Source organism: Salvia hispanica, chromosome 6 (assembly GCF_029641045.1).
Source record: "Salvia hispanica isolate PSC_SH4W2 chromosome 6, Shi_PSC_v1, whole genome shotgun sequence".
Classification (NCBI taxonomy): domain Eukaryota; kingdom Viridiplantae; phylum Streptophyta; class Magnoliopsida; order Lamiales; family Lamiaceae; genus Salvia; species Salvia hispanica.
In genome coordinates this window covers 23,907,671-23,919,053 of record NC_142697.1, presented here as the reverse complement: position 1 = coordinate 23,919,053, position 11,383 = coordinate 23,907,671, and the positions used below count along the sequence as shown (strand labels likewise).

Below are 11,383 nucleotides of genomic sequence, written 5' to 3'. Positions count from 1 at the left end.
TTTTGAACTAGGTGCAATTCTTCATGTACAAAACTCTCAATCTTGGTGGATCAACAACTCTGACAAATCCAAATCCGTGGTTGAGATCAACAACTCTACAAGAGTAATTATGATACTACTTTTCGATCTTGGTGGATCAACATCTCTCACAAATCCGTGGTTGAGATCAACAACTCTAACAGCTCTACAGGAGTAATTATGATACTACTATTCATCGAAACGATAATCAATAAACAATTGCAAATCGATACACATTTTCAATAACGTAACTACCGTATATCACTACAATATTGTGTTTTGTGAATAATCAAAAGAAAACAAAGTTGAGCTCACATCACATTAAAAAATCACATAATACTGTCAAAGAAAGTGCATTAATATTATCTAAACTCGAATTCAATTTGATATGGTAGCTGGGATTGAAGTTGTTGCATATGGCCCTTATGAGCTTGTACCTTAGTCTCACTCATATGTGGAGAACAAGTATTTATCTCTTGATATGCATCGCAACAAACTGAAATATAGGACATCCATTTGATGATATCAGTTGCACACGATCCTTGAAACTTTAACATTCTGAGTCGTTCGTGTGGGCATCGAAAAACCTGTAATGGTCTAGCGCCAGCTAAGCGCATATGAATTTCACATTCTTCTTGGTTTGTTTCAACAAATGATGGTTCATCTATATAAAACTGCATATATCCATGTGTAAGAAATCATAAAATATTATTTGATGACACTTTAGAATTTATACTAATAATATACCAACCTCGAACATGAACATCTGAAGACGATATTATAGATGTTACAGGCACAAGACAGTGGTGCGCATGATGAAGCCAAGCTAAAACGTGCAACTCCTTTAGACTAGGCATATAAGGAAGCCCTTCCATTAAAAGCATCTGCCAAATTAAGACGACCAATGAACCATCATCAGCACCATCAACCTTATAAATGACAAAATGCATTGAACAAATAATATGTAGCATAACATTTCCCTAGCTAATTATTATATGTATATAAGAAAAAGAGTAAAAATTTCAAAAACATAATGACATTTGGCAAATTAAGTTCAAAAATCATCCAATGATTTCTCATTTAAGATATCATATGAGAACAAATTCAAAATTTCATGAATGCTGGTTTTAAACTAAAATTTCACAAAACTATGTGCAATGTCTAACCTTAGGTTTCGAGCGTGGGATAGACAATATGAGTTTTTGGAGATGGGAAGTAAAGCAAGATGCTTTGGGCACATTATATCTTAGACTTCCAATTACAAGACTTGCCATGGCAAGTCTTGGAACATTCTTGAACCGTAGGGCGCCTGGTTTTGCATGATGGGAAACAACTTCATTAAGATGTGGAGCTGAAATTTCGATAACAAATTTCCCAAAGGTGCATCCACGTATCCGAAGAATCTCCAAATCACCGGAGACATGAACATCAGACGTGAAAGAGGATACTGTGATATTGAGTTCTCTCAACAAGGGACAATTTTGGAGGAAATATGAGATGTCTTGACCACTCACTTTCATAGCTGCTAGAGATAGAGCCTTGAGATATTTCATAGGCCTCATCTCTTGCACCAAATCTTCTAACACAACCGCACGCATTTCACTCCTAGTCATACAGTGGAAGTTTAAATCCAATCTCTCAACTTGTCTCGACTGCGCGAATTTGAGCCATTTGGTGATTGTGCTATGTGCTGATCTGTGTACGTAAATCGAAATTGTGAACTGTTTAATGAAAAGGGCTTGGTGTGATTGAAGAACCGAATTGATCATTTTGACACGGTGGCACGTCTCGGCATGCCATTTGTTCTGATTGATAAAAGGGGCGCGTGGGTCGTAAAAGTCGAGATTAGAAGTATGCTTCCACGAGTGCTGCCATCGGTGAGAAAGAAGGCTAGTGGCCGCAGCTTGTCTCAAGGGTAGGAAAGACAGTATGGTGTATATGATCTCATCAGGTAACTCACTTATTCTGTCAACCCTAACCCCTGATCCACACTACATTATAAAACCAATAATGCACAATTTGGATCAGTAATCATCAATATTTTTAGCTTCTAGAATAGTAATCATCAATAGTTTTGAGCTACAATTAGAATATAACCTCGCTCTTTGTCCTCTTATTGCAGTTGCTTCCATCCATCAATTTCGAGAAAAGAAAGCCCTAATTAACATAGAGTTTTGGTATAGGAGCATGTAAATATCTTCAATTTATAGAAGAAGAAATAGTAAAAGGAAAGGTACATCAATATTTTTGAGCAACAATTAGAATCTAACCTCGTCCTTTTTCCTCTTATTGCAGTCAGTCGTTTCCATCCATCAATTTCGAGAATTGCTTATATAGAGAGAGATTGAGAAAAGAAAGACCTAATTAACAGAGTATTGGCATAGGACTATAGGAGTATGTGAATATCTTCAATTTATAGAAGAAGAAATAGTATAAGGAAAGGTACATCAATATTTTTGAGTACCAATTAGAATCTTACCTCGCTCTTTTTCCTATTATTGCAGTCAGTTGTTTCCATCCATCAATTTCGAGAATTGCTTATATAGAGAGAGATTGAGAAAAGGAAGACCTAATTAACAGAGTATTGGTATAGAAGTATTTCTCCAGTTTACAGAAGAAGAAATAGTATAAGGAGAGGTGTAGGATTCCCATATTTATAGCGATACGCTTATTCACCGAAATAAATACTGAGGTGAAACGGCATGGAGTGAGACTGAATTTTAGTTTTTTTTATTTCTATTATTTTATTCCATTATAAATATTTTTTTTATTAAGTACTCCCTCTTAGTACTATATTTTACTTATTTTATTCTAGAGTAGTGATTTAGAGACCTAATGTCTCCAAGCCATAAGGGTATTATGTCACTTTGCTATAATCGAAATTATAATATAGACTAATATACCTTATTTTGAATTAAATAATAATTAAATAAATGAATATATATCAATTAATCATAAAAGGAAAGATAATTCATATCAAATTAATATGTTTTTGCATGCGAATCAGTTGCTTTAAATACTACTGGATCTCTATTTTCGCATTTTTCTTACCATAAGCGAATATCATTTGCTTCTAATTAATAGTTTGAGTTTTGCATGTCAATCCTAGCTGGAAAAAGGCCAAGTAGAACTACTATCGTATGGTTGGAGTTTTTCCCTTTTTAAACCATCATTTTAAGATTCTCAGGTGACTGATTTTGACCTTAATTTGACTGTATTTGCCTCTGTTGCATGAGTCCTCTCTTTGATTTCGGAAGCATATAATCTGAACTCATTATTTATCAGATTTCTATCAGTTAGGAATTGAGATGCAATTTTTGCGAGTGGTTCTTTCTTTGATAATTCCTTCTACTTACCTTTTCTTATTTTTTGTGGTCGTAGAGTGGGATTTGGGTGGCTTCCCTGTTTGGTTGCTTGCCGAAGAGCCTCCTATTTGATTAAGATCATCAGACCATGCCTACCTTGGATTGGTATAATCTAATATTCTACATGCTTCATCAGCTGTAAACTAATCTTACTTGCTTGAGTGTTTTATTTATCTATAGATTTACCTTGTTCGCTTATAAATTCATACAAAATGTAAAGCTAACCCATGCTAAAATGATTCCAAAAAATAAACAAGGTCGGCTAAGTTAAAAAATTGGATGAATATCGGATTGTTTCATTGTGCTATGTATACATACAACACTGAGAATACAAGAAATTTGGATTCAAATGCATGGGATTCACTAAGTTCTCTTAATTGTTTAGCTAATGTAGAATACTTATTTTTCGGTGTTTACTTATCATTTGTTCAGTTGTTAATAGATGTCTTTAATGGTTGTTGGGACATAAGTGCAGGTCGAGAAGTGGTGGGGAATCCTACTTCCGAAAGTGTCATCGCTTCTTTACAGCAATGGTGGTCCGATTGTAATGGTACAGGTAGGATAAAACTACGTTATGCCACAATGTTACTGGAATATTTAAACCAAGTACTTTTATGCTAAGTATGATAGTGACTGTTAATCAAAGTATATTGACATGACATCAAACTAAATGATGTTACAATCTTCCTTTATATGACCGCGTTGGTGTTGTAATCTAATTGCAAAGTTTTAACAGATTGAAAATGAATTTGGTTCTTATGGAGACGAGACAGACGACAAAGCTTACTTGCATTATCCGGTCAAACTAGCTAGGAGACACCTTGGAGATATATAATACTGTATGTCTAGTATTTTACGGTTGAGAAAACCGGGTTCATTTGTCCAATTGATGTATTGAAATCACACATAACCTTTCGAACTTTGGTTCAATTGCAAACTAAACTAACTACAGAGCATGTAGTTCTTTGTGACACTATGAATTGCATTAAATGACGAAAAGATAGTAGTAAAATTTTCCTGCGTTGTCCTCTTTCTACATTGATCCAAAACTGACTACCTTCTCCCTTTATATCTTCGCCATCGCTTTGAAATTTGTGGTGTTTGCAGGTATACTACTGATGGCGGTGAAAGGGTAAATCTGGAGAAAGGAACAATTCGAGGAGATGCTGTTTTCTCAGGTTAGAAAATACTCCCTCCGTCCCAAGATATTAGACTCACTTCTTTTGGGCATAGAAATTTAGGAGGTGTTGTTTAGTGGTGTAAGTGGAGTTGGTAGTAAAGTAAATTTTTACCATAAATAGAAATGGCTCAAATATGTTGGGACATCCCAAAATGGTATACGAGTCTAATATCCTGGGACGGAGGACGAGTTTTCGGGATGGGTCTCTGGTTGCAACTTAGATATCTTTATTTATTTCCAGTGGATGACTTCACCACTAGAGACGACTTATGGCCGAAATTCAAGCTGCAGAAAGAGTTCAATGCACCGGGAAAATCGCTTCCTCTGTCAACGTTGGTCTTTTGTTACTTCTCTCCCCTTTTTCTCTTGACTCTACGTCGGCTCCACTGAATATATCAATAATTTTCTGCGTGCTTATCGTTTCAGGGAGTTCTATACTGGTTGGCTTACACACTAGGGGGAGACTATTGCAACCACCGGTGCAGTTTTTACTGCTGCTTTCTTGGACAAGATTTTGTCAAAGAATGGATCCGCGGTGCTCTATGTATGAAATTGCCCTCAACCTTCAATTCTTGTAACTATTTGTTTCTGCTCATTGGATTCCATGTACTTCTGAATCTAGATGGCGCATGGTGGGACGAACTTTGGATTCTATAACGGTGCTAATACCGGAGATGATGAATCAGCCTACAAGCCAGATCTTACATCCTATGATTATGCGAGGCAGATCATTACTTTTTTCTTTTCTTCTAAAAGTTCAGCAATCGTTTTCTAACTCCTCCTTCCTTGCGGCTGGCACCTGTTTCACTAGGATGCACCGATAAGTGAATCGGGTGATGTGGACAATGCAAAGTACAAAGGTAATCTTACCTTTACATGTCCGATGTAATACATCTCACCATTTTTTTTTCGTGCCCGTTAAAAATGTCTGAAGTACTGCTACCGGATGCAACTTCTTCCAGCTAAAGATTTGAAATAAACAACGTCAATATCATGAAATGGATGCTTACAATTGACATTTTAATCCAAAAAAATTCAATGGAAGCTATTGGACAGGTGATAAAACTATAAAATATATTTTGTTTGTTCTTTTAAATGCTTAAGAATGTCAGAGTGGCGATGTTGGAAATGGCTTGCATGTAGAACATGAGACACTTGGCATAAGGTTAATGTGGAGCGAGAATTAGATGAATCAACTAAAAATCATGTCAAAAGGAGGTCAGAATAAGCCGAGCATAATATGAAAGCATCAAAGTGTCAGAATTAGCTCAACCTTCAACAACTTCTAAAATGAACATAAGTTTTAGTAATTTTTACTTATTAATATAATGGTTTGCATTAATGGGAGGTAAAATGATGATTTTAAATAGCCGGATGTGTCAATCCTGCTGCTCACTTACCTGATGATAATAGTGGCTGCTGAGCTTTGGTTGACTGGGATACAACACATACATGATGTGTGATTTTTGGACTAAAATGATTAAATGTACATATTTGTGATTGATGCCACTTCTAATAGACACCCTGATATTTGCTCAATCCCAATCTCGAGAGGGAAATACTACAGAGGTTTTCAATCAACTATTGGCCTAAACTTTGGATTTTACGCATCAACTCCTTCAACTTGTGTAGTTGTGGTTGTGAAAGAACTTAATTAATACTATTCCATATTAAGCTTTCTTTACATTGGCTGGAACTTTCTGGACACTAATAATATACCCCCATTTTCAGTGATATTATAAAAGAATGAATTTCTGCATATTTTGCCAGCTATAGAAATTTGTTTTGAGTTTTGAGTGATCAGTTCAAACTTAACTTATAGTCTTGTAGCCATTTAGCATGGTTCTCCAAAGTTGGACTTATTCCTATCAGTTTGCTTCTTTAATCCTTTTTCTCTTCGTGATAACATAGCTATTGTGTTAGATCATCAGAATCCAGCTGTGAAGAATCAAATGAAGGCATTTGCTGCTTCCGAGTGTAAGTGGTTTTTAGTTTCAATGCAAGTTTTTCTTTGTCGCCCACAATTTTTACTTTTTAAGTTTGGTTGTCAGTTCCTACTTACTACTGAATGAATATTGTTTTCAGTAAACAGCCACAATTCTGGACTTCTGATAAAGATAATTTCCTAAGCAGGGGTTTCCCCTTTAAAATATCATCTTTGCTAAAAAATAATGATTGTGTTGCCTCTTTTTTTCCAAATCGTGGAATACAGAAGTATGGAAATATATGTGAATCACATTAAAAGTTTCTCTGATTTTGTGTGTATGCGATGCCCATTTTTTAAGGTTTTGTGGAATACATTAGGCAGTTTCTGTAGTTTACTTGCACATATACATAGTGTAATTGTGTGTAAATTGATGGTAAATAATGCATTTAAAGCAGAATCGTGCCTATTGTGGATGCTACTAAACACAGTTTGTTTTGGTTTGATGAATAGCTTTGAGAATGTGGGTAGTTGTAAAGGTGGGATTTGTTCAGTGTATTACGAGTTTGATTCCCTTTTCCTTGGTTTAGTTGTGTTTTAGAAATGTAAAATAGTGTGAATAAGCTTAGAATGATGGTGAAAATCCTTAGTGTACACTAAGGATTTTGAAGTTCATGATTCACATAGGGTGGGGAGGATAAGTGTGCATCTGCAGTGGAGGGTGAATGATTGTCGGGCTCTCACATATCAACAAGACATCAAGGCAGTACATTGAGAGCTACAAAACTCAAATGCTTCCAGGGCGCCAGGTTTGTTTGTTTCCTGCACAAACTTATTTGTTGGTGCTTTGAATCCTATTCATCTGCTGTTGCATCTAGGCTTTGATGGTAAATAATGTGAATCTTGCTCAAAACAACATCTTTTGTCATTTAAGGGCTTTCTGAATTTGGTAATATGATCCAATTAAGGGAATCAATGGTTGTACTTAGCTCATTGTTTATTTTAGAGTAAAAGGTCAAATATGGTCCTAAACATATGACCGCTTTATCAATTTAGTCCTGAACATTATCTTTTTAATTATTTGGTCCCTCACAAATGAATTCGGACCAGAATTGATCCTAAATTGACAGAACCGTTTAAAACAAACAGTCAACAGCAGTTAAGCATATTTTGACCAAAATTAACCATTTTAATCAATATTTTTAATTATATCAGAAAAATAAAAAACTAATTGTTAAAAAGACATGAATTTTTTGGGTTCACCATAGGCTAAATGCTGGCAATCAATTTGAAGATCAAAATGACACTATTCTGCAAGCTGGGGCAAGCTGGGCATCTGATATGGATATCAGATAAAAAAATTTATCTGATAAAAATTGAAGGGGAAGAGGAAGCTGGGGCATCTGATAAAAATGACGACTATTCTGCAAGCCTCAATACGGATTCAACAAAAACCATCATCAAATCCCATCAAACCACAAGATGCCCCAGCTTCCCCTCCCCCTTCAATTCGATCCCGAATCCCCCCAAGTCCACGCTCAGCGACGAAATCTTCCTCCTCAAATGAACCCTCTGCGCCGCTGCTTCGGCGGAAACGGGCAGATTCAGATCTGGGGGAGTTGAGATTGAGGTCGATGACCTCATGCTGATTGTTGGATGAGCTGCTGTTGTTAACATTGCTAGAATTGTTTCTATTGCTGTTGTTGTTAGTGTTATTGGCGTTGTTTTGCTTGAAGGAATGGGCGCAGCGGGTCATTGGGCCGGAGAATCGGGGGCTGTTGACGCGCTGAGAGAGGCCTCCGCCGCCGCCGCCATCTGTGGCCGTGTGGTGGTGGTGGCTGTTATGCTGGCGGCCCATTTCATCACATCGCCATGAGATTGATTAAATGAGGTAGATCGATCGAGATGGGGTCACTGTAACTCGCACCTCTCTTCAAATTGTTTGCCAGCATTTAGCCTACGATAAACACAAAAAATTCATGCCTTTTTAACAATTATTTTTTTATTTTTCTGATATAATTAAAAATATTACTTAAAATGATTAATTTTGGTCAAAACATGCTTAATTGCAGTTGACAGTTTGTTTTAAGCAGTTTTGTCCATTTAGGACCAATTATGGTCCGAGTTCATTTGTGAGGCATCAAATAATCAAAAAGATAATGTTCAGGACCAAATTGATAAAATGGCCATATGTTTAAAACCACAGTTGGCCTTTACTCTTTATTATATGAAGTTAGAGACCCAATAATTTGGTACAGTCCAGCAAGAGGCTTGTTTGGTTAGGCAATTGAATTCATAGTTTTCTTTTATGGGTGATACTGAATAGACACCACTTCTCAATTCAAGACATTGACTACACATGTAATTCGTTTTGACATAAAAAATAGCACTAGTTTTGAAGGGTTCACTTTATTATTATTCTCTGTGGTCTCTTTATATAGCATGTATGTATTCTTTTTTAACTCAACTCACCTGATATTTATGTTTTTTTAGGCTGTGGAATTCAGAAATATCTGGGGGGGATAAATCTACACTAAGATGGTTCCGTGATGGTAAAATTGCAGAAGGTGCAGGTAAGGAATTATGTTGCATATGTTGCTGATTTGGAGTACTGATGATAAATAAAATGATATTCTCATGGGAGCACGAAGCATCTATATAAAGAGAAATATGTGAACATGTTGTTATGCGCACGAAGCATGTTGCTATATAAAATGCACATTCTTAATTTTAGTATGGGAGCACGAAGCATGGGAAAAACATCTTATCATTAAGGAAATATGTGAACATGTTGTTATGCGCCATCTGTCCCTTCCAAAACAAGATATCATTACCATTGTAGATCACCTTCATTTTGTACTTTGCCACAGCAACAAAGGTATGGTGTTGCCTTTTTTAGTTATTTCTAATGGTTTTTATAGAATCCTGAAGACAGTAAAATCATTGACAGTTGTATCATGTTTTCAGATCCCGTATCCTGCGCTGGAAGTTTAATGAAGGCTTATGATGACCTGTCGAAGCATCTGCGACTTCTTGATGACATTACCCTAAGGATATCTAGTGTACAGCCTCTGGATTCAGGTTCTTTTCCTGCTTTATGTCCCACCCCCATGTTGTGATTCTCTCATGTTCACATGCTTGTGGTTCTCTCATTTTCCCCCTGATTTAATGTCCTCAACCCTGTACAGTGCTTCTCACATGATTACATGCTTGCCAAAGATACCTCTTTATAATATGGAGATGCAGTTACAATACCCATGTGAAAACTAGAGTATTTCCTTTTTTTTTGCTGAGTAGCATGCTTAAGAAAGGTTTATAGGCTCTGTATTCCGAAATAGTCCCTTTATTTTAAATTGCACATGGAAGGAAACCCTTAGCTTAGCAACATATTGCAATTTCTAGTTTTAAAACATTTCTCTTGGTTTCTTGAGTGGGCTTACCAGTTAAGTTGGTGCTTCCCGATCCAATTTTGTAGTGTAAACATGACTCTAATGGCATATATACTTCTGAAATGGAAAGAAATTTCAAGTTCCTAACATCCATATATCTGATCTCTATCCCTCCTCTTCTCCTCCTAACTTATTCCATATCTGTTTCTTTGAGAGCATTCAACTATTCCTCTGCCCAAAAGAATTGCTTTGTGCTTACATGTAATACAGCATTTAGGTTCCCCCCTGTTCCACATCCATTAGCAAATAAGGAAAGTGCTAGAATAAAGCAGGAAAAGCATACTGCAACGTGTGTACAGCCGTTAGAAGTTATGATTCAGGCAAGAAAAGTTAATTTATGTCTAGGTTTCTTATGCATCAAATTTTCATATTAACTTTGATTTCATTATAGCTGGAAGGTTCTGGAAATTGGCCTATGGATGAGTTAGCTATGGAGAAGTCCAAGACTGCTTTGATACTCAGACCAGCATGTATAACTAAGTTATCCGATTGACTGCATGCATTACAGCCTTCACTCGAAGTTTGGGATTACATGCACAACTACAGAGTATGATGTAGATATATGAAGGGGGTAGCTCTCCTCAGGCTTCGGATTTTTGCCATTTTTCTGAGGCGATGATGAAGCCCAGTTGCCAGTTTTACTGCTTTGCCAGTTTTCAATTGTACGGGACAGTCGACTGCTTTATTTTATCGGGCCGGGCTTTATTAACCGGCCGGGCTCGAGACAATATACGGAATTCATATTTATATACTATCTATAAATTATGTGCACGCTCATTTGAAATAGGTAGTTAAGTTAATTATGTTGAAAATATGATAAATAAAAAGTTCAAGATCGGTCTCGTAATTGTAGAATTTTTTTCGGTATCATATTAGATATAATTTCACTCAATGTAGAACACGTGGAAAATTGAATTTTTTTTTTTATTTTTTCTAGTCAATTTTTAAAATTACGTAATGAAATTTGTGTGTTTAATGTGGGTCCTCATTTATTTCGGTATTTAAAATTACTTAAATTCGTAATTTATTGATTCAAGAGAGTTCATAATTTTCAGTTTTTATAAATAGGTTGCTCTTTTGGGCTTTATCAGTTTCACAGATCATTAGAATAAAAAATGGCCCAATGTTTTATTTGGGCCCTATAAATATCCAGACTTTCGTGTTACAATTCTGTCACACTTAAAGAAAAGTTTTTTAATTTAAATTTGGCTTTTTGTCATATCAAATTATCAGTCCGCTGCTTGGTTACATTTCAAAAGTAATGCAATGCATGCTAATTTATCAAATATTTTGATTAATTGTACATTTATTTCGTCTTCGCCGACGGATCCTCGAACAATGAAATAATTGGCTCGAAAATTTAAGTTAATCAGATATCGATTCAATGACGCCTGATTAAGGATAGCGAGTCTCTTCCATTCAACTACACACACCTTAGATTAATATA

General features: G+C 36.0%; 2 protein-coding genes across 6 annotated transcripts; one reads left to right on the top strand and one right to left on the bottom strand.

Moving 5' to 3' along the window:
* Positions 1-210: 210 nt before the first annotated feature.
* Positions 211-2,656, bottom strand: LOC125203539 (F-box/LRR-repeat protein 25-like). Of its 4 annotated transcripts, none has more exons than XM_048101909.2 (6): positions 2,498-2,656; positions 2,289-2,404; positions 2,116-2,175; positions 1,185-2,009; positions 770-902; positions 211-692 (listed from the first exon to the last, which is right to left on the bottom strand). In XM_048101909.2, the coding sequence occupies exons 2-6, from the start codon at positions 2,325-2,327 to the stop codon at positions 679-681; spliced, it is 1,071 nt and encodes a 356-aa protein (XP_047957866.1). In that variant the 5' UTR covers positions 2,328-2,404; positions 2,498-2,656; the 3' UTR covers positions 211-678. The 4 variants fall into 4 exon arrangements, with proteins under 4 accessions (XP_047957866.1, XP_047957867.1, XP_047957864.1 ...); XM_048101910.2 differs by having other exon boundaries at positions 2,289-2,378; XM_048101907.2 differs by having other exon boundaries at positions 2,289-2,346.
* A 5,134-nt stretch (positions 2,657-7,790) lies between these two features.
* LOC125204889 (uncharacterized) lies at positions 7,791-10,683 on the top strand. Of its 2 annotated transcripts, XM_048103653.2 has the most exons (6): positions 7,791-8,378; positions 8,981-9,060; positions 9,222-9,365; positions 9,455-9,568; positions 10,147-10,256; positions 10,328-10,683. In XM_048103653.2, exons 1-6 carry the CDS (start codon positions 8,374-8,376, stop codon positions 10,427-10,429), a joined length of 555 nt encoding a protein of 184 aa, XP_047959610.1. In that variant the 5' UTR covers positions 7,791-8,373; the 3' UTR covers positions 10,430-10,683. The 2 variants fall into 2 exon arrangements, with proteins under 2 accessions (XP_047959610.1, XP_047959611.1); XM_048103654.2 differs by lacking the exon at positions 9,222-9,365 and having other exon boundaries at positions 7,792-8,378.
* The last annotated feature ends 700 nt before the right edge of the window (positions 10,684-11,383 follow it).

Coding starts and splice junctions, on each gene's coding strand:
- LOC125204889 (XM_048103653.2), top strand. Junction 9,366..9,454: donor ACTTTGCCACAGCAACAAAG/GTATGGTGTTGC, acceptor TCATGTTTTCAG/ATCCCGTATCCTGCGCTGGA. Junction 9,569..10,146: donor TGTACAGCCTCTGGATTCAG/GTTCTTTTCCTG, acceptor CATGTAATACAG/CATTTAGGTTCCCCCCTGTT.
- LOC125203539 (XM_089060292.1), bottom strand. CDS start 2,327: ATGGAAACGACTGACTGCAATAAGAGGAAAAAGGACGAG. Junction 2,176..2,288: donor ATAAGAGGAAAAAGGACGAG/GTTAGATTCTAA, acceptor TATGTTAATTAG/GGCTTTCTTTTCTCGAAATT. Junction 2,010..2,115: donor ATAAGAGGACAAAGAGCGAG/GTTATATTCTAA, acceptor TTTATAATGTAG/TGTGGATCAGGGGTTAGGGT.